A 23082-nucleotide genomic window follows, 5' to 3' on the forward strand; every position below is an offset into this window, starting at 1 on the left:
TAAGAATTATAACATTCATAAACCAGTCGGAGAACACTTCAATCTCTCTGGTCACGCAATCACAGACATGAGGGTCGCTATCTTAAAGCAAAAAAACTTCAAATCCAGACTCCAGCGAGAAACTGCTGAATTGGAATTCATTTGCAAATTGGATACTATTAATTTGGGCTTGAATAGAGACTGGGAGTGGCTAAGTCATTATGCAAGGTAGCCTATCTCCCCTTGTTTTTTTCCTACAAACCCCCCCCCAAGACGTTCTGGTTAAACTTGGATTATTGCTGTGCACATTGTAAGATGAGCTATTGCCAGCAGGAGAGTGAGTTTGTGTGTGTGGTTTTTGGAGGGGTGTGTGTGGGGGGGGGGTGGTGAGAAAACCTGGATTAGTGCTGGAAATGACCCACCTTGATTATCATGCGCATTATAAAGAGAGGTTTCAAAGAGGGATGGGCTATTACCAGCAGGAGAGTGAGTTTGTATGTGTGTCTGTGGGGGCGGGGGGGGGAAGGGTGAGAATACCTGGATTTGTGCTGGAAATGGCCTTCCTTGATGATCACTTTAGATAAGCTGTTAGCAGCAGGACAGTGGGGTGGGAGGAAGTTTTGTTTCATGGTCTCTGTGTGTATATAATGTCTTCTGCAGTTTCCACGATATGCTATGCATCCGATGAAGTGAGCTGTAGCTCACGAAAGCTCATGCTCAAATAAACTGGTTAGTCTCTAAGGTGCCACAAGTACTCCTTTTCTTTTTTCTTTTTAATGGATACACAGATACTTTGGGTGTGTCAGTGAAGGCAGAATGTAGCCTTTCATTTGGAACTTTGTTTTACAAATCTGTGGCTAAAGCCACTTTTGAACCGTATGTACTGTCCATATGTACTTATATGGCCTCCAGTGAAGTCAATGAGCTATACTTGTTTACATCAGCTGGGGAGCTGGTACTGTTAATCATATGGACAGCACAAATCCTGTGTGAATAGTAGGTGGCTGCATTTTGGTTTATAAATCAGGCTCTTAGTTACTGTGAACATGTTCGTTTTATAATTGGCCTGCGTAAATAAAACTCAACCCCTATAGTCTCCAGCCCCAGAGGATTATGGAATAATGAAAAACTAAACTAAACCAATCAACTGAAGACTTGGGGGAGGGAGAAAATGTAGGTCTGGGTTGGGTTTAAAAATAGTTGAGTACTAGTTTATGAGAACACAAACAGACTATGCTCTCTTCAGTGTTTCCATCAGGAAAATGAACTTTGGAACTACTTTAGAAATGGAAAACATGGTATTGATGTTGAAACAACAATAAGCAGCTGTTGCCTCTCTCCTGCACCTGCCTGTTACTCATAGAGAGTAACATCTTAGAAGGGCTGGCTGACAGCTGATAGAAGGTCAAGAAGGAAGGGGGACAAGGGTAACCCTTATGGAAAAGTCCGATGGGGATGAGGGCTATATAAGAAGCAGACAGATCTCATCATAATCTATTACACCTTACACATTAACTCCTTTTCTTAAATTGCATGCCAGCTGTGCTTTAATCTACATCACTCAATAACTTAATAGTACACAGAGCTGGAAAGAGTAAGACTTTGATGGTTATAGTTTACTAGATAATATTGCGCCATAGCTAGTGTGTTCTAATTGATTTTATCACCATGTGACAAATCTTGCACAAACAGGTTCAGGCAGTCCATAATAAAGCAAGCAAATGGTCCCAAATGTACCTGCCATCCCACAGTGTACAAGAAGACTGGCCTTACCCTCAAATATTATGGTGCCCTTGGAACGGTTTTTGGAAGACACAACATAGTTTTTTCTCCAAGTGGCTGAAGTTGCTGGCTCTGGCAGTGCACTAGATCAAGTCCCCCAGGGAAATCATTCTGCTTCCTGACATTGGTGTCTTTCTCCAGCTAAAGAAGGGCCAAAACAAGTGGGAAAATGTCAGGAGTGTTCAATCTACCACTTTATTATCTGTCCTTTTTTTCTATTTGCAAAATATAGCCAAGTTAATATACTATATGTAAGGGGTGAGACAATAGCTAACTTTTCACTCCTAATGGTACTGATTTGACTGTGTCTCACTAATGTAGAAGTTACCATGCCATTGCCAATCGTTGGTCTATCAGGTCTACAGCCTAGCTCACCTCACCTCCACAAGCACACTGAGATGGCCAGTGGCATGGCAGAGAGCAGGCTGCTATCCAGAGGGTTCGTTCAGCATGTGCACTCTCTCTGCATGCTGAGGAACTCAATGGGAATTGTGCCTCTCCCACCCAGAGCACACCTGTAACATAGGCTGGGCCTTGGGGCTGCTATCAGGCCCCAGGTTAGCATGCTGGAGCTCCAATTTCACACTGAGTGACAAGTGTGATATGGATCTGCTTGCTGAAAATCTCCACATGTGATCAGCCCTTGTTCTTGACTCCATGCCAGATTCCTTCCCACCCTGGCACAGGAAGTACCAGGTGTACAGATAGCCAGGGGACCACAGACAGAACACCCATCATGTAGGTTACAGGGAACTCCCCTCGGGATGCTTGCTGCCCTCCCCCAAGGCACAGCAAAAATAACCTGTGCTCACTCCAAAGCATGCACCAGTAGGCAAGCCAGAGGGTTTAGACTCCTGTGTGATGCTGGCCTTTACCCAGCAGCAGAATTCCATGATAGTCAGCAAATCTTTGAATTCATTGGTTTGCTTCACATCATCTCTGGAGGGTTTTTGTCCATGTAGCTTTCTCCTCTGCTGTTGTTATTAACACATAAGGCACTATTTCCTGCACCTCACATGTTCCTTGGCTCACCTCTCTCATCTTGCCTTCAGTTTCTACTTTTACTTTTTCACAATACCATAGAGCCAGGAAGCACTCCCAGTATTAACATATCTGAATCTTATTACTGGAGTCCCTTTCCCTGTCTCCTCTCTGGAGCGATAATGATGTTATGCCTCTCTAGCATGCAATTGGCACTTTCTTCCCTCCCGCCTCTCTCATCACTTGAGGTTGATAGATGCAATACTAGGTGGTTTAAGGGAGTGGCACATTCACCCTGCGCTGGTTTTTATTCTCTCCAGCAACTGCTGCAAGAGAAAGTTCTGCCTCTCTTTATGGACCAAAGCCTGCAGTCATTATGTAAACAAAATTCCCAGTGAATTCCTTGTCTGAGTAAGGGCTGCAGAGATTGATCTATTCTATTCTATACCACTACTATCCCCTTGGTATCTGAGCACCTTCCAGAAGTGCATTGAATGAGGTAACTAACATCTGCCACAGATAGGACAGTAGTTAATACTTTTGGTCCCGGACTTGAAAAATGGCAGAAAAATTGTCCTGTGACCCATCATATTCTAGAACCCCGTGAGGGTGCAAAGGAGTGTGTGATTTGATAGAACAGTATAACCCACCAAATCAGGAGAGTTTTGGAGGAAAACATCACTTTTAGGTTTGCTGTCCCTCTTCTCTCCCTCAGCTGGAGCCAGTTGGTCAAAAGCAGAGCTACAATAACTTCTCCCATGACAGATTCAAACTCAAGTGTCCAACCTCAGTAAGTAAACACCACACTATAGCCTCACCCATGGGGCCCTTTTGTTTTCCCTTTCCTTCTTGCCAGCAATATAATTCAAGCATATTAAAGATTGCATTTTGCGGGGGGAGGGGTTTAAATAGCACAAAAACATCTCTGGTTTTCTGACAAAAACAGGTTTTCAGGAAGGTCTGCTCATTGGGATTTAGTGAAAAACTGCATCATTGTCCCAGTGAGAACCTCTCATTTCAACCAGATTTATTTTTTGCATTTGGTTATCTACAATAACTGGGTTCAGAAGCAATGCCAAAGCTGCAGTGATCTGAAATGTATAAAAAGGAACACTTGGGGGCGGGGGGAATATAGATCTGTTCAGGGAGGGGAGCTTTCACAACAGACAGAATGGAGAAATGGTCAATTTTTATTGCTAAAGAAATAAGGACTGTCCCGTCTCAATAGGGGATGGGTGACATATAGACTGAATGCTGCTCAGAAGTGTTTTGTGGCCAGTAAAATCCTCTCTCTTTCCTTTCTAGGAGAATCCATTTCTTTTCACATCCAGAAACAGTGGATTGCAAAATACAGCTCCAGTACTGGGGGCAGGTGACCCATCGGTACCTTACTGGGCTGTGATTTTGGCAGCAGTAGGTGGAGTCCTGGCGGGTTCTGTACTCATTGGGGTTTTGATGTCAAGAAGACTCAAGAAACACCAGCATGGGAGAGAGAAAGCAACAGAAGTGAATTTAACAGCTCTGTAAACCATATGTATATGGAGAACTTACATCTTCCTCCACTGGGACTGAGGTGATGGGGAGAACAGGGGGAAGAGCAGCTTTTGATATCTAACTTTTTTTTTTAAGCTAATCAAACTTGCCAATTTAAAAATGGAGGTACAGGTATTGGCCAATGATTCTCTACCCAGTCACCATGATGACAGAGGACAGTACAAGGTTTGCTTTACCTGGCAGTGTCTGCTGCATATTGGCCATGCCTAGGAAGGAAACAAACATTTCTTAATGCATGAAGTCTTCCTCCTTCGAGATGCACTAATTCTCTGTATGACTGAAATTGCTCGGGATGCCAGTTCCCCGCATGGAGTGAGAAAACTATTCATGTATGCTGTAGCCTTATGAAGTTCATGCTCCCCACCTGTTTTGTGAGGGACACTGGGTTGAATATAATGGTTGGGCATCATTGTTAGGGACTGTTAACCATTCCCCCCAGTAAGGTAATACATTCAAAAAGAAAGGCAGCAACATCTTTCGTTGGAGTCAAGTGAGACCCCCGTGTTAATACAATAAGACTCGGTGTTAAGAAAAAGGAAGCTTTATTCAATCATTTTAACCTGGCTAAAGGTCCAAATAGAACTGACTAAACCTTTCTCAAAGGACCTGTTTCAACATGCGCAAACCCCAACCCAGAATCTTTGCAGTCTGTTCTTTATTGAAGTTGTCCGGAGATTCAGATCAGGAACATGGAGGAGATCTTCGGTGGACATTACAAAGATCACCTGTTTCACTGTCTTGTACTTTTCTGACATAAGGGAGATGACTGAGACAGACTGTCTGGGACCTTGTTTTCTGACATCCCTGTAATTTCCTGTTATCCATTTTAATTAAGAAATTCTAATTTTATGGAAGCCAAAGAGCACTTTAATTTGCTGTGTTTTTGCAAGGGATGTATTGTTCCCATGCTAGGAATCATGAATACTGGGGGTGAGGTGTAACTGGAATGGTTCCCAGTGCAAAAGCTGTGCAGCTTTGGACACTCAGTCTGTTCATCATTCACCCAAAAGATACTTTTCCAGACACACACAGATGCCCTGATTTTCCCATCTCATCCCTGTGTGATCTTTGCAGGGATGGAGATAGGACATGAAACACACTGGGATAATCAGGTTTGCAGAATCACAGCTCCAGTAACGCCTTCTTTTAGTCTGCTCTCAAAGCTCCTTATTGTGAATAAGATTTGTGTGTTTGTGAGTCTCCTTGCTAGGAATTTCATCTTCTTTGACAACCGTTTATGCAGCTTCGCAGCAGGAAGCATCAATGCATTTGAGATATAGACTAGAAGTAGTTGTGCCTCACTTGCACGAAACACAGAAACATTGTAAGTGATCAACCAGTGCTATGCAACATCACCCCTACCCTCTTGCTTGGTCACCAGTAGTCTGTCTAGTCCATTATCAGGGCTAGATCAGGGAACAAAATGGGGCCCTTAGTTTCTCTTTGGTGGAAATACCTTCTTGCAGATTTCCCATGTGGACTGAAGTAAATGAAGAGCTCTACTGACAGTTAAAAAACCCCAAAGCTCATACAGTTTGCAGCTGTTTCGTGTGCAAAACTGTTTCATTGCAAATATGAACGCAGAGCATTCTCTCTGTGCTTGTTAAGCGGAGGTAACAGTCAGCTGCAATGAATGACAAATTGTTCATGTTTGGCTCTTAGTCTGACTGCACTTAGGGCAGGGGTGGGCAAACTTTTTGGCCCAAGGGCCACATTGTGGAATAGAAATTGTATGGCGGGTCATGAATGCTCACAAAATTGGGGTTGGGGTGCGGGAGGGGGTGAGGGCTCTGTTTGGGGTGCAGGCTCTGGGGTGGGGTTGGAGATGAGGAGTTTGGGGTGTAGGGGGGTGCTCTGGGCTGGGACCAAGGGGATCAGAGGGCTGGAGGGGGATCAGGGCTGGGGCAGGGAGTTGGAGAGAGGCCCAGGGGTGCAGGCACCAAGCGGCGCTTACCTCAAGTGGCTCCCGGAAGCAATGGCATGTCCCCTCTCCAGCTCCTACATGGAGGTGCGGCCAAGTGGCTCTGCATGCTTCCCCATCCGCAGGCACCATCCTTGCAGCTCCCACTGGAGCACTGGAGGAGGCCATTGGAGCATGTAGGAGCCAGAGCAGCGCCATGCCACGGCTTCCAGGAACTGTGTGGTGCAGCCCTGACCCTGCACCCCTGCTGGAGCACCAGAGCGGGGCCGAGCCGCATGGTGTGGCCCCCAACCCAGCATCCTGGCCGGAGCGCTGGAGCAGGACCAAGCCGGCCCGAGCACCGGAGAGGGGCTGAGCTGCATGGTGTGGCTCCCGACCCTGTTCCCCAATGAGAGCTCATGGGCTGGCTTAAAATGCTGGCCTGCGGGCCATAGTTTACCCACAGTGACTTAGGGTATAATCTCTGCTTGTGACATTTCTCCATTTACCACATCTCCTTCATTTTTCCTTTAATAATGGTCCATGTGTTTAGATTACCCTTTAGCTTTTACCTCATTGGATCAGCTAAGTAGACAGACTGGCCTAGTGAAGCAAAGTAGGATGAGAGACTTTGGACGGACGTCTGAGTTTCTAAATGGACCCACCAGAAATGAATGAAATTTTAGTTATTTCTGACCCATCAAGCCACTGAAACGTATTTCCTCATTTACAGTGCATTTTGAATTGTAATCTTATGAAGGACAAATTTTACAGATTCATTCCCTTTGGAGGGCCCTTAACATCCCGGTGCTGACTGCTTGTGTGTAGTAAAGATCCCAGGACACTTTTTAGGGGCATGAACTTTGCTGTCTATATCAAATTCCAATGTGGGTAATTATTATTTTCTGCTAACTTAAATTGTCTGTGCAGTTCAATTGGATATAGCATTTGTCATTTCCTGTCCTGAACTTTTGTGTAGGGTTGTTGAGTGCTGTTGACTTCTAGGATGCTGGCTAGCCTTGAGGAGTAGTCCCATCTCCAAAATGGAGATAATACTATTTATAAAGGAAAGTTGTGAGGTCTAATTAATATTTATAACATATTATAAATATTATAATTTATAGTCAATGGCAGAGGTGGGAAGGGAACTTAGGGATTCTAGACTCTGAGGTCTGTCTGTTCTGCTATAATAGCCGACATTTTGCTATATATGATCAGATGGTTCAGTGGAGTAACATTAGGGATAAATTTGGCCCAGAGTCCAAAGCAGGTACTCATTTAAGTTGGGCAAAACACAAAAGGAAGGGAGAAGATTTAAAATAGCTGAATTTATAAGGGCACCGGGGATTAGTAGTGGATGTGGCCCTCTCACTTCCAGATCACTGGATCCGTGTAGATAGTGACTAAAAGTTACCACCTTCTAATGGCTGATAAATGGCCTACCTGAAATGGATAAAGGGTTGTGAGAAGCACATTGTTGTAGACTGGGAAATCTGAGAGGGTTTTGTGCAACTTTTGGGGAAAAGTTTGGCCAGAGGCCTGAGGTGAAACAGGACTCCTTTGGAGATAGGGGGCTTGGGAATCACATCATTCAGACATGGATATATGTAGATTTTCACAGCTGTGTAATCAGGATTTAAAAGCCTTTGTAGGATAGCACATTTTCAGCAGTTGCTCGTTTTCAGCCTTTCCTGCGTTGAGTCTGTTCCTGCCTACGCTCATTGAAGCCAAAGCGAGTTTTGGGTTTTAGCAGCAGCCGAGCCTGGATGAAACCCTTTCCAGAGGGTGATTTGTAGGTTACCTAAGGGAAATAGTGAGTTCTTGGGACAAGGTGATAAAAGTACAAGCACCATCCCACATTAAAACTACTCCTGTCACAAGTATGAATTGTGATGATCCAGGGAACTGAGAGGAGCTTCAAAGGGCTGCAAAAGATGAGGCTGTGTCAGCCCTGCACGTGAAAGGAAGGTGCATAGCAATGTCAGCAACTAAGCCTTCATCACCGCTTAATTTTCATGGGTACCAGATGTCATGCCATCTTTTGTCTGTGTAATGCATATCTTGATTCACTAGGCATCTGACACACTTTTTCCTCTAGTGCTTTTTATTTGAGGATCTCACAGCACTTTATAAATGTTAACAATACACTGATGCACAAACTATATATAGGAACTGCTGAAATGATTGTACATCATTGAAATGCAGCTACCTTGGCACTGGAATATGGCAGCTGTTTAACATCTCACAGACAAAAGACACCACAGTGCAGGATAAGAAGCAAAGGAAAAATCTATCTACCTGAAACTTCAGGGGGATTTTAAATCAGCAAAATTTTAGCCCTAGTTCCCCCTGAATCCACCAAGAGGCACAATGGAGACCCTAAAACAGGGTGGGAGGGAAAAATTGGGAATGAGCAAGAGGGCAAACAGCCATCAGCAAGGATCAAACCCACCATAAGCCCCTAACACTTGAGCAAAAAGAGTAACTATTAGGTGTGAACAATGAGCTGGCTTTCTCTTTGCTGGAACCAGCCACTAGAGGAAGAAATGCTTACACACTGAGCTGCCAAATTCGATATGGACACACCTAGATGGATTACATGGCCATGGCCAAGCTCTGAGGCAAACGAGGCAAGTGTCTATTTGGGGATTTGCACTTGGAGGTGTAGTGGGCCAGAGCAAATACTGCAGCAATTCACGGTTCAGCACTCTGTTTGCCTCCCAACCTGCTGCTGGAGAGGGAGAAACTGCCACCAGACTCCCTCCCACATGGAGATAAGAGACCCCACTTGTTTGAGGGTCCTATGGTAGCTTGAAGACCTGGAACGCTCAAGGTTGGCCCTGTACATGGTCTCCTTAATCCTACTCAAAATGTTACCAAACACATTAAGCCGATTTTACCTCCTCCCTCCTGTCCCCAGGAGAGCAGCTGCCATGTCCTTCCAGGTGGAAGGCACGGGATTAGCATGATTGGGCCAAAGGCTTAACAGCCTAGGAACCATCTCACTTTCACATGCACACATGAGTGCTATAAATAGGCTATGATTTTGTCATGGAAGTCACGCTTCCAGAGACCTCCGTGACTTGAGCCCCCAGCACCTGAGAGCTGCAGGGTCCCCCACCTCCCCTGGCAGCTGGGAACTGCAGGGGCCTGAGCTCCCAGCCTCAGAGGGAGGCAGGGTTGACCCGCAGGCAGCTCCCAGCCAGGGCAGAGGCAGTGGTGCCTGGAGCTCGGAGCCGCCACAGGCATCTGAGGTGCCCTGGGGCTTGGAGCCTCCGCGAGCACCCCAGAGCACAGAGCCTCCGCGGGCAGCACGGAGCTCGGCGCCTCCGTGGGCAGCACGGAGCTTGGAGCTGCCGGTGGCAGCCAGGGTGCCCCAGAGCTCAGAGCCCTGAGCTTGGAGCCATTGCGGGTGGTGGGGGAACCCTGCACCTCCAAGCCAGTCCCCCCTGGGTGATGTACAGAGCCTGCAGCTCCCCATTCTGTCACACATATTTTTAGTATAAGTCACGGACAGGTCACGGGCTTCCATGAATTTTTCTTTATTGCCTGTAGGGTGACCAGATGTCAAGAACAAAATATCGGGACATATGGGGGGGCAGCCACAGGCTCCCCTCCCCCACCCCCCAAGAGGGCCGGCTCTAGGTTTTTGCCGCTCCAAGCAAAAAAAAAAAAAAAAAAAAAGCCGGAGTCCCGCTGAAGCAAACTATCGGGACAAATGCCATACATTGGTCAGGACGCAGGACAAACAACTAAATATCGGGACGTCTGGTCACCCTAATTGCCCGTGACCTGCCCGTGATTTTTAATAAAATATGCGTGACAGAATCTTAGCCTTAGCTATGAACCATGGCTATCTGTCTGTCTCTCTCTCTCAGACACACACGCAAGTGCGTGTCTCCTCACACTTTCCCTATGGCATGGGCTGAACGGTTTCTGCTGCTCTTGCTGCACCAATTGAACAACCCGTTCACCTCTTCGCCAGCTTAAGCTGCTTCCTCTGTGTAGCTGCCAATAATCTGTCTTGCAAAGTACATAAATACAGCAGTCTGCTAATTAGAACACGTAGCCAAGTCGCATTCCCGGAGCTGCCACTTGTTTATGCTCAACAATGACATACCCAGCTTTTCAATAAGGCCGTTGTCTGAGGATCCCAAAGCACTTTGCAAATGCTAATGATTGTAATTATGCATCCCAACACCCCTCTGAGTTAGTATTGTGACATTCATTTTCCCAGTGATGAAATGTAAGCTCAAAGAGGTGAAGTGACTTGCCCAAGATTACACAGTGAGTCAGTGGCAGAGCAGAAACTAGACACCCCCCCCCAGCAGGCCTGGTTCCACATGTGCACACAGCCCAACTTCCTGCTGAGTAACTAATGCACAACTTGCGTGAATAAACCAGGCAAGATACCAGTTTTAAGCATATTTTTCTCTTAGCTGGTTAATGTAAATACAACAGAACATCCCTAGTCAGCAGCAGTAGAGACGGAAGCAGGAAGCTGCACTCTATGAAGCTTGCACATGACTGAGAATCAGGGCAGTGCTGATGTCACATTCCCTGGGAGGGAGCATTCAGCACTCAGCAATGCTTTGGAAGAGGTCCAGCCTAATTACAATTATTACAGGGTGGAGAGGAGAGGCGCAGAGACATTCAGTGGCTGCTTGTCATGCTCCCACTTGCTTTACCCACACCCCAGCAGTTACTTAGCCAGCATCAGCCTCCTGTCAGCCAGAAGGCAAAGCTGCAAATGGCATCCTCATGGGGCTTACTCAGTGCTGGAGGGAGTGTGGACTGGTGTTTAGACCAAAGAACTGGGGACCAGGCACTAGTAGGGTCTGCGCCTAGGTCTCACTGTGAGGCTAGAGTGGGATGAAAATGTTACAGGAAAAAACGTTGCTGGTGGAAAATGTGGTTTTGTTGATCCTGAAATTTCCTATTGGAAAATGTCACTTTGTATTTTTTTTTTTTTTTCAGTTTTCCAGTAGGGAGAGTCAAAATGAACCAAGTCATTTCAAAATGTCACTTCAAAAATTATCTTTGGAACAAAACTTGTTTAGACGTGCAAAATGTCCTGATGTGCTGACTCTCTTTGTTTTGACTGAAAATATGTTTTTAAAAGGTTTTGATATTGCCAAGTTGACACTGATCTTTTGACTTTCTGTGCTGCTTTGAAATGGAAAATTATTTTGAATTGTTAACGTTTCCCCTCAGATGAAAATTCCATTTTCAGAACAGCTTTTAATTTCATTCCAGTGTGCAAAGCGCTTTGGGTGCATCCTCACTGCAGAGTTAACTTGAGTGATTTATAGTTGGGTGACTTTGTTTGTGTTAGCAACTCTCACTCATGCTAGGCTGTAATGACTTGTATCCTCATTGGTGTTACACTCACTTGTGGGGTGCACAAAGACTTCTGAGGGGCATATCGCATGGTTCTTAGTGCTGCACTTAGCTAAGCCACTCTATTCATTATTTCCCAGTATTGTGGGAGCACTTGTCTTTCCTTTTTGAGTGTGTGGATGGAAGTGGTGTTAGCTTAATTCATTAAAGTCAACCAGTTCCACCTCTGAATGCTCCAAATTTCTGTCCAGGGCCTTCGTTTTAATCAGTGACAAAGCAGGGATCCTAGTCTGAGCAAAGACCTGTGCCAAATGTTGGCATTCATGTCAATCTAATTTTGGAAAGAGGAGGCAGGTTCAGGGCTCTGAGGTATGAAAGACACATGGATTAGCTGTGGTAGGGGTATTGCCCTTTCACAGAACCAATTTCCCTACTTCCACCCAGGTTCCTGTTGCTGCATCGCAGATCACGTATGTTTCCAAATCTAAATTATATTTAACCGTCCCCAGCAAAAGCCCCACAGTGTAATCACTATGTCATTTACAGTATGTGGGAAAAGAACAGGAGTACTTGTGGCACCTTAGAGACTAACAAATTTATTAGAGCATAAGCTTTCGTGGGCTACAGCCCACTTCACCGGATGCATAGAATGGAACATACAGTAAGAAGCTATATATACATACAGAGAACGTGGAAGTTGCCATACAAAATGTAAGAATAGAGACTGGGAGTGGCTGGGTCATTACACATATTGAATCTATTTCCCTGTGTTAAGTATCCTCACACCTTCTTGTCAACTGTCTAAATGGGCCATCTTGACTAGTACTACAAAAGTTTTTTTCTCCCGCTGATAATAGCTCATCTTAATTAATTAGCCTCTTACGGTTTGTATGGCAACTTCCACCTTCTCTGTATGTGTATATATATATATATATATGTATTCTTACTATATGTTCCATTCTATACATCCGATGCAGTGGGCTGTAGCCCACGAAAGCTTATACTCTAATAAATGAGTTAGTCTCTAAGGTGCCACAAGTACTCCTGTTCTTTTTGCGGCTACAGACCAACATGGCTGCTGCTCTGAAACCTTACAGTATGTGGGTGTGTGAAACGGTGTTACTGGCCAAACATTTCACAGTGTGTCTCAGCTGCAGCCCAGAACAAATAAAGATGCCTTTCCATATAAGGCTGAGTCCCAGCTGCCTGTCTCATCAGGGAGCATCTAATCTCAGGGCTCCCATTTTCTGACAAGCCACCCCACGTGACTTAGTTAGCAGGGCCATCCTCAGCCCATAATCCTGCATTATGGAAGTAGGAAAGTATGAGGCATTCTGGTTGCTGGTCTGTTCAGAGGAAGGGAGATCTGCTTTAATTGTTACCATAATGCTCACCCTGCCTAGCCTTTGACCTGAGAACAGAGGCTCAGTCAGGGAATTGCTCCTGTGTTTTCTCTAACCCCCCTGCTGCAGTGTGTTTGGTGGAAACCTGATACATCAAAGGCTTTTATTGTGTTAGATCAGACTTTAAAGGAAAGCACTCCTGAGATGGAGGGGATCCAGGCAAGTGCCCTGGAACAATTTTTACAGTGGGGATGCTGATGATAGAAACCACGTATTTGGTGTTTGTTAGCACTACTTCAAGCCGGGGGTGCAACTAGTTCCAGCACCATTGGATCTGAGTGACTGGAGTTATGCCTGCCTCTATCAATTATTGAGTCCTAAGCTTGCGTTATGCACCAGTGTCCTTTCATGCAATCATCTTTGGAGCCTTACCACACTCCCCTTCATTATTACATTCTAATTATAGTTTAGCTTGGCTGCTAGCAGAAGCGGCCTTTGGTTTCTTTTTTTAATTGAACTGGGTAATTGAAAGTTAGGTCACTCTGGAATCTTTCCCTGTATAAAGCCAGAGGAGTCCAGAAACCTATTCGAAATGCATTAGCTTCCTCCCCCTTCCCCCCACCCCTTGGAGCCCATCCAGATGGAACACAAACAAGGAGAGGACAAATGAGCAGCTCTCTCTGCCTCTCTGAAATGGCTGATGTCAGCTCCTATGAAGTGGCACTTTAATCAGCACAGGAGGAATGGTTCTCCCGCTCTAGCCTTCCCCAGCAATTCTTGGTACAGAAAGGCTGGGAGGGAGGGTTTGTTTTCTTAATTGCTTTAAAAACAACAACAAAGTTGCGACTTTGTTAGTGCTTTTGTGAGGTGCTAGCCTGGCAGCCCTGGAGACTGAAATCCTCTTTTTTTATGCACAGAGCTGGTACAGCATGTAGGGCAAGCGCCTACCACATAGGCTCTGCCAATACATCCTCAGCCTGCTCTGAGAGACCAACCTCAGAGGTGAGCTGCTGGATCAGTCACTTTAGTGTCTGGACAAACGAAAAGCACTAAGTAATACAGTGCAGGGTACACTCCTGTGTTGGCCAGGAGGTGGATGGACTAGATGGCTTAATAAAGCTTAATGAGACATGAAGGTAGCAGGAGGGCTGAGAGTCATTGGACCTGAGATCTGTTCCTAAGTAACGTAACAGCTCTCTGCCTCAGTTTCCCCATCTGTGAAATTGGGCTAAAACACTTATATACTTCATGGTGCTGGGGTGAAAAGGCTTAGTTCATTCATGTTTGTAAAGCAGTTTGAGATCCTTGCATGAAGTCTGCAGTAGAAGAACTTGTGATGCTGTTGTTATATAGTTTTCTATTTAAATTTAGTCCAGACTCTTTCCTTTACAACATTTCAAAATGTTTTTAGTTTTTACATTTCCCCAGTGCAGTGAGAGAGCGCCTGGGAAGCAGGTGTATGATGCATCCAGCATCTCGTGGCTGTCTGCCCAGAGGTGTGCCTGCAGGTAAACTGCCCTACTGTTTGCTAGCTTAATGGCTGTGGTACTGGACAAGCTGGGGCAGATCTCAATGGTGCAATTTAAAGGCAAATTTTCAGTCTCCGTGGTGCTGGTGGATTACCTCACCCCAAACATTCAGAAGCACCCCAGAAAAAAAAAAAAAAGATCAATAATACTAGCAGGCTAGTGTCTGTGTAAAGGCAGTCAGCTGGCCTCATCAGCTGCTTTTAATGGGCAGCCTGCTTCACAGTTAAGTGGTTTCCTAATTACAGTCTACGCTGTATTCCCCATACTGCACAGCTATGCATCATCCATTGCTGCTGCCGCCTTTATGGCTGCTGTGGCCCACTTCAGCATGGCACTGCCTCAGCTTTAATGCTTTGCTCACCAGTGCAATTAAAGGAGGATTAGAAGTGGATTTGTGGCAGCTACCTTCCTAACTTCCTCAGGCCCTCTGCATCTGGCTGCTCATACGTCTCTTCTCACGAGGCCTGGAGGTGGCTATGAGCCTTGTGAGGCTTTTTAAAAATAGCTCAGCGAGCGATGCGCTTCACAAATGCCTGCAGACGACGCCAGGGCATGTGTGAGAGAGCTCACAAAGCCTCAGGGGGATTTAAGGTTCAGGTAGGATCCACCCCAATCTTCCCCCTCCCACCCCAAAAATGAAAAACGTTGGGATCCCTCAAAAAGATTGTTTTGCACAGCTCAGTCACCACCTCCTCTTCCCTTCACTCCTTGCCAGCACAGACTTCCCTTCTCAGCCCCCTCAGTCTCATTCCCAAATGAAGAAATCTAGCCCAGGCAAGCTGCCAGCAGCAATCAGCTGCAGTATTGCCAAAATCAGGTATCCAAAAATCCTGAGTCAGGCCCCCCCAGAATCATGAGATTTAAAATTAATAATAAAACTATTTGGATTTTTCTTATTTACCTTCTGGTATTGGAGCCTTTGGTGTTCACGTGTTCAAGCTTTTCTCCACAGCCATGAGGGGCAGAAACATTTTTATTTGGGGCGGGGAGCACCGGTTTGTGATTGGTTCTCCTTCCCAAAGCTCCCAACTCATTGAAATCCACAATTTGGGGTATTTCTCTCATGCGCCCTTCCCTCCAAATTTCTTTGATCATCAAGGAAGGAAGTCAGTGACCAGAAGTTGAAGGTGAGCAGTTGAAATGTCTTATTCAGGCAAGATTCCCCACCTCAGTCGGCTCCCACTTCCCTGAACTTCTGGGGAGATGAGTGAACAGGCAACAGGGCTAGAGCAGTGCAAGGGAAAATTACCTATGCTGTACCTGTTCTGTGGATACAGCTGGCTTCACTCTTTCCTGCACCTCTTCTTCTGTGCATTCCCTATCCATGGCCTCAGAAAGTCCTGAGATCGCCCCATCAGCCACCTCCTGGCACTGGTCAAGGTGGCCATCCATCTGTTCAGGAGGAGGAAGTTGGATGTGGGGGAGGGGTTTCTTCGCAACTCTGGGGCCTTTTGCCAATCCCTCGTTTGTGCACATATTGGGGCAAAGTTCCTCTGGGCAGCATCCACTGACTCCTTAGATTACTTCTCAGGGCAGTAGGTGTTGTCCAGGGTTCTCTGCTCAAGTCCCCGTCTGGATCCCTTGTTTTGACACAGTGACCTACACTCCTGTCTCTGTTTTTCATTTTTGTTCCCTGCAATCATTTATCTGCTGGATCCTTTGGCCCCTTCCAATGGGCCTTTTGTTGCTGATGTTCTAGTGGGCTCTGCCCATCATCCCCGAATTTAAATAGGCTGTTATTCTTCTTTATTAAACAAAGATGAGGAGAAACCAGAACTGAAGCTAATGTCCATATAGGCATCTCTACAGAGCCTGAAAGTCTTAATCCCTCCACAACCTTTTCTAATTGGAACGGTATGTAAAGGGCAGCTGAGTGAGACTTGACTTTCTGTAGAGGATCCCACCACAAAAAGCATGTCACAGACACTCTGGTGTGTTATTTTATTCCACCGTTGTAAGGTAGCTGTGCTGGAAATAAGCAGCAGCATTTCTATGCCCTGTTGTACAGTCCCATAGCTATACCCTGCTATCCAATGCCACTGCTATAATAAAACGTAGCCCATAAAGTGCTTCTCATCTTCAAAAATGCCTTACAAGCCGTTACAACCCTCACTCATGCATGGGGAAGCCCTATTTCACAGATTGGGCCCGGGGTCTGAGTTTCCCAATCTCTTTTTGCATTATTGACATGGTCCTCGGGCCTGTTGCTGTATAAGGTCATACCACCGGTAGCCTACATTATATATGCAGAGACTACTTCTTGTCTGAATGGCTAAGAGCGAACGGTGAAGCTGCACTTCTCCAACCACTCTGCTGCTGCACAAAAAGCCACCACGTCAGAAATTTTAAAAAACCCTCTGACTGTGGCTGCTCAGCAAGGGCTGTAGTTCACATATGTTTTGCGTTACAGACTGTAGACTTTCTTCTAGCTGAAGCCGAACAAAGGGATTCCAGCTGTGACCAATTATGGTCAGAGAGGCATTTAGGTTAGAGTTTAAAACTGGTGTAAGATTTCAGGCTCTCACTCTAGCTCAGAGAAGTAGCTAAATCCCTGTTCGGATTATACCAGGTTTGAAGACTTGGGGCCTGATTCTGATCTCACTTTCATTGGTTTTACCCTGTTGTCACTCCATTGACTTTAGTAGACCTACTCCTGATTTACATGGGTGAGGTCATTATCAGGCCCATTCAGTACAATATACCAAGGTAATCTGAAGGGATTGGAGCTCCCTTAACATTGCCCCTGTCTCGTGGCAGATACGAGTGGTAAGGCTTGAATCTGGATCCAGATCCAGCCTTTCTGAACTGTGGGGAAGTATTCACATCCAAGGACTTGAGTCAGAGTCCATCTCACCATCATTTTTCTGAGCCCTTTTGAGAGGCTTGAGGGAACACCTGCCCTTTGAACATCAAATCTCTCTTTCATGTACCTTAGGAGCTGTAGAAATAATGGTTCTGAAAATGTATTTTAATTGCACAATAGACTGTTTAACATGCCATTTTCAAAGGGGCTTTGATCCAGCCTCTATACCTAGGCCCTGATCCTGCAAATACTTACTACCCAGCAGAATTCTTACAATCATGAATTGCCCCACTGAAGTCAGTTGAATGCACCCCATGGCAGAGACCACAAATTCAATTTGCAAAGGGTCTGCAAAGTACCCGCATAGATTCCCCCAGGGAATATCCAAGAGGCCTTCTGTGAGAGTTACTGAACTGGCTTTGTCCCCTCCCACCTTGGAGAAAGCCTTGGCACAGGAGCCAGTCTGGGGCAGGCAGGAGAGTGTGTCGGGGAGGTGGGAGAGGGATTGGCTGGGGCATTCTTATGCTCAGGAAATTCTGTGCTGCTGCCATGGCCCCTGGGGCAGCAGGGTTGCAAGGTAAGGCAGCCCTAAAGGCTACTTTAGTCTACACTGGAGGACTGAGCCTGTCCCTGGCAGTCCCAGACCAAGGGCGACACAAGCTGCCTATACTCTCTCTCTCTTTCTGCCCGAGACTTAGCACTGGTGCAGGGATGAATTTTGTCCCACATCACTTTCTAAAACTTCACCCCCATGTTGCTGCAGAAAATGCACAACCAACTGTGACTTTCAAAAGGGACACAATCAACTTGCATTTATTGAAATGGACTAATTTTTAAAAATTCTAGTTTCTTATCAATCACCCTTTAAATAATCTGTTCTGATACTTTTTAAAGTTATATTTTAAACAGATGGTATAGGTTTACCTTTCCCCCTGTTGATGTTCATAATAGTATTTTCAAAAATGAAGCAAATTACTAATGGTGTGATGATGCAAGGGGAGCAGTGAAAGTGACTATAAATGCTCTCAAAGTGTAAAAAATAAAGGACCCAAAAATAGAAACAAATCCTTTTGTACATACACACCTTTTTTTCCAGTCCAAAATGTGAGTTTTCCAAGCTGACTGTGTCTCCAAGAGTTTGCTCTGGTGTATTTCTTGAATACAATGCAAACACTGAAAAGCAAGGAAATTAGAAGTTAGAGTGACATTCACACACAACACAATAGAAATCTCTAAGCATTAGCTCACTACCATCACAATACTCAACCACGTCAGCTCGCTGAGGACGCTGAACTTATCAAGCAAAGTACCTTAAACACGAGAGTAGTCATAGATTCCTAGAGTTTAAAACCAGAAGATGTCCTTTTGATCATGTAGTCTGACTTCCTGCATAACGCAGGCCCCTGAACAGTATTGAAGTCAGTGAGACTACTCATGCGTAAGAGCTTTGTTGGGTCAGGGCCACGTTACAAAATCAAGCCCCCATACCCCCTGTAATGCACTCACTTTCAGTTCAACAAGGCTGTTACTTACCCCCATGGCACGTATCAATGACCTGGCTGGGGGGCTAGTGGCCAAGGGAGCTTTCCAAGCTGTTCAGCAGGGTCAGTGGAGGAGCTTTCGTCCCATGGACTTCCCAAGTTACAGGAGGCAGGTTTGGGGAACGGGTCTCTGCTTATAGCCTCAGAGCTTGTTGCCTTCTCCCTCAGCTTTCCCTGGCATATGCGAAAACAGCTGTGTTGAGTAACAGGAATAACTCTTTCCTTTTTTTGATGGTAGATTTTTTTTTTTAATTACCCTGGGTGGGGGGGAATCTCATGAAAAGTGGTAATAAATGTGGAAAATCTGAAGTCTGCATTGTGTTTCTTATGCTATAGGACTCTGAAAACATGTCAGAAAAGGAGTGATTTTTACAAGTGTGTAGAATAGGAAAAACATTGATTCATTTCAGAGTAACAGCCGTGTTAGTCTGTATTCGCAAAAAGAAAAGGAGGACTTGTGGCACCTTAGAGACTAACCCATTTATTTGAGCATAAGCTTTCGTGAGCTACAGCTCACTTCATCGGATGCATACGACGAAGTGAGCTGTAGCTCACGAAAGCTTATGCTCAAATAAATGGGTTAGTCTCTAAGGTGCCACAAGTACTCCTTTTCTTTTATTGATTCATTTAATATAATTGTATAGGTAATTGAGTGTGGCTCTGCTGAGTAACTGTTGTATTTGGTGATTAAATGTGTTACAGTGAGATTTAAATTCCTTCATTTTTCATTAAAATTAAGAGAAAAAGTCTGTATAACAAGTGATGCGTCCATAATACATTTGTAGCTACAACTGTACTGACAGTAATATGACATCAGTGAGGGCAAGATCAGACTCTTTTTATTTGTTACATGTTGCACATACATCAAACACCCCGGTCCTGAACCTGCAACTCTTACTCACATGAGTTGGTCTCATGTGAATGGTTTCATTGAAGAGAATGGAATCAATCATGTGAGTATGGACAGCTTGAGTAAGGACTGTAAGATTGGGCCACATTTAAGGATTTTGTTTGCTGCGTATTTGGGCACATTAATTGATGGGATTACACTGGGGACAAATTGGGTCCTTTATGAGTTTATTTGAATTTATTGCAGGAATGTAAAACAGATTTGCCTGGTATATTCCTAAAGCATGCGCCCTCACTGCAGCATAACGTTTGTACTATTTTGCCAGTTAACCTTTGAATACTATGTTCTTGTTTTTTCTTCTGGAAGAAGCCTTTAGCCGCTGCCTGCAGTGTTTTTTAACGAACGACTTATCATTTGAAACACGCACCGTTTAACTTATGTGCTTCTGTCCCTGAAAGCATGGAATATTGATGTCCTGCTCTGCTTGTACATTGCGGACAAAACCAAAGTCATTATGGCTAAAGAGATATTAAATAAATATTTAGAAAGCAAACAAACCAACCTTGCATGCTACCCATGTTACATCATGTTGCTAAGAAATGTGTTGTATTCATATTTGCCTATATGAAGTCATTCTATTGGGCCATATTATGCAAGAGAAGCACAGCCAACATACTAATCAAGAGACAATGGCGTTTAATGGACTAATGAGAAGGCAGGAATAATAATGCTTGGCCTTTCTGTAGCACTCTTCAGCCCTAGATCTCAAAGGCAGGTTAGCTGTCATATCCCCATTTTACAGATGGGGAAACTGAAGCACACAGAGGTGAAGTGATTTGCCAAAGCTCAGACAGCAGGTCAGTGGCAGAGCTAGGAATAGCACTTAGGTCTCTTGAGTCCCAGCCCAGTGCTCTATGCACTGAGCCATACTGACTCCTGCTCAGTTGTTGTCCCAGCTCTGACACTGGCTTCTTCTGTGTCTTCTTCCTGCATCTGCAAAATAGGGATAATATTTACTGTACTTGTCTCCCTCCCTCCTTCTCAGGGATGCTGTGGGGATGAACTCATCAGTGTCCAAAATGTTGTATGGATCTAAAGCCCAGTATAAGTGCTGAGTGTTATTAAATATGTTGATAATACATTTGTAAGTCTTACGTATATTTGGTATGTATAATTAATGACAGGTTGGAAATATAAAGGAGAATTTGCTTTTCTACAGCAGTTTTCTTCGTCAGGGTTGCTCAGTTTACATTTAGGGAGTTAGTACCAGATTCTTTAGTTTGCTAAGCTCACTTTGCAATACCTAAGTAACCCAAACTGACCTAAAAGACCTGGGGTGGTGATTAGGGGAGAATTTCCCCTGTGCTGGTGTCATAAATATAAAGGGAAGGGTAAACCCCTTTAAAATCCCTCCTGGCCAGAGGAAATCTCCTCTCACCTGTAAAGGGTTAAGAAGCTAAAGGTAACCTCGCTGGCACCTGACCAAAATGACCAATGAGGAGACAAGATACTTTCAAAAGCTGGGAGGAGGGAGAGAAACAAAGTGTATGTGGGTCTGTCTATATTTTGTCTTTGCTGGGGATAGACCAGGAATGGAGTCTTAGAACTTTTAGTAAGTAATCTAGCTAGGTACGTGTTAGATTATGATTTCTTTAAATGGCTGAGAAAAGAATTGTGCTGAATAGAATAACTATTTCTGTCTGTGTATCTTTTTTGTAACTTAAGGTTTTTGCCTAGAGGGGTTCTCTATGTTTTGAATCTAATTACCCTGTAAGGTATCTACCATCCTGACTTTACAGGGGGGATTTTTTAAAATTTCTATTTACTTCTTTTCCTATTAAAAAGTCTTTTTGTAAGAAAACTGAATGCTTTTTCATTGTTCTCAGATCCAAGGGTTTGGGTCTGTGGTCACCTATGCAAATTGGTGAGGCTTTTTATCCAACATTTCCCTGGAAAGGGGGGGGTGCAAGTGTTGGGAGGGTTGTTCATTGTTCTTAAGATCCAAGGGTCTGGGTCTGTAGTCACCTAGGCAAATTGGTGAGGCTTTTTACCAAACCTTGTCCAGGAAGTGGGGTGCAAGGTTTTGGGAAGTATTTTGGGGGGAAAGACGTGTCCAAACAGCTCTTCCCCAGTAACCAGTATTTGTTTGGTGGTGGTAGCGGCCAATCCAAGGACAAAAGGGTAGACTATTTTGTACCTTGGGGAAGTTTTGACCTAAGCTGGTAAAGATAAGCTTAGGAGGTTTTTCATGCAGGTCCCCACATCTGTACCCTAGAGTTCAGAGTGGGGGAGGAACCTTGACAGCTGGGTAACTCCACCCACGGAAAATCGGTGGAAACGGTTCTCTCCTCTGGTATGTCAGCCACCTCATCATCTTGATGTAAGCAAAGGGAGAAGGTGTGTGAGATTGTTCCTGGGGTACCCAGGACAGTGAGTCACCTTGTGACCATCTGCCTCAAGCAGGAGGCAATCTTGCTTGTGGTAACTGGGCATTAGCTCCCTAACACCACCAGACCTTCAGCCACTCAAACACTCTCTTCTGGGCTAAGCCAGCCTTGTCTTTGCTTTGCAGGTTAACAAGAAGTGCACCTTAGTTACCAAGTCCTTTTGAAGCATTCCCCTGTGATATTCAGCACCTCACACTGGCTACTCACAGAAATCCCAGATCCTGTGCCCCCAAAGTAACACAGTGCCCCAGTTTACCAATTTTACCATAAACAATCATTTCTTATAACATACAGCACTTGTAATGAAACAAAAGAAGGTTTATTTAAGAAAGCATAGTGATTCCCCTAGAAACAAGAGAGAGTGATGGAAACAAATGGTTACAATGGAAAACAAAATCAGAAAACAAGAATTAGGGCCTACACTTATTAATAGTTACCATTCCTATCTAATACACTAGGCTTTCCCCTCAAAGTTCAGTCTGTTGCAGAGCTGGCTGGTTTCACAGGAACCAAGATGCAAACTTTCATGATGTCTCCTTGGTGAATGGATCCAGAGTGCCTCTCCCCATTCTGTATTCTACAGAAACGCTTGTTTGTCTCTATTCATAGGCAGGGCAATCCCCTGTCTATTGTAATGGTCCATTTTTACCTCCAAGTGGCTTGGACTGTTTGCAGGTGTCTTTGATGGTTTGTCATTGACTCTTCTGGGATGAGGCAATGGAAGACAACTGAGCCTGGCATTACCTCACCAGCTAACCAGGGAGGAGTGGCAACTCACTCCTGAATGAACAAGCTGTCACCGGGTAATATCGCTCTCTGGTGATGCCATTTAACCTTAAGACCATAAGGGCATAAACCTCAATATAATTACATTATTCCTTACATACCACCTGTACCTACATCACACCATGATAGTGAACATTGATAAGTTGCAAGCTTTCAACAGAGACCTTTCATGTTATTCTTCGTGGATAAATACCCTGTAAGCAACGTACTTGATGTAGTGAGTTTGTCAGGTCCGAGACAAGAGTTG

General features: G+C 44.8%; 1 protein-coding gene and 1 long non-coding RNA gene across 2 annotated transcripts in view; one reads left to right on the top strand and one right to left on the bottom strand.

Annotated features, from left to right (window-relative positions):
* PLB1 (phospholipase B1) overlaps positions 1-5221 on the top strand; it is a 117296-nt gene extending 112075 nt beyond the window's left edge. Inside the window, exons 58-59 of the mRNA XM_074947088.1 lie at positions 3458-3532; positions 4048-5221. Of these exons, the coding sequence (XP_074803189.1) occupies positions 3458-3532; positions 4048-4269 (297 nt within the window). The 3' untranslated portion in view covers positions 4270-5221. The remainder of the gene's footprint in view (positions 1-3457; positions 3533-4047) is intronic.
* Positions 1759-18353, bottom strand: LOC141984145 (uncharacterized). The gene is made up of 3 exons (XR_012638665.1): positions 18296-18353; positions 4473-4502; positions 1759-1902 (listed from the first exon to the last, which is right to left on the bottom strand). It is a non-coding gene; the product is annotated as an uncharacterized LOC141984145 (long non-coding RNA).
* Between the last annotated feature and the right edge of the window lie 4729 nt (positions 18354-23082).

Source organism: Natator depressus, chromosome 3 (assembly GCF_965152275.1).
Source record: "Natator depressus isolate rNatDep1 chromosome 3, rNatDep2.hap1, whole genome shotgun sequence".
NCBI classification, from domain to species: domain Eukaryota; kingdom Metazoa; phylum Chordata; order Testudines; family Cheloniidae; genus Natator; species Natator depressus.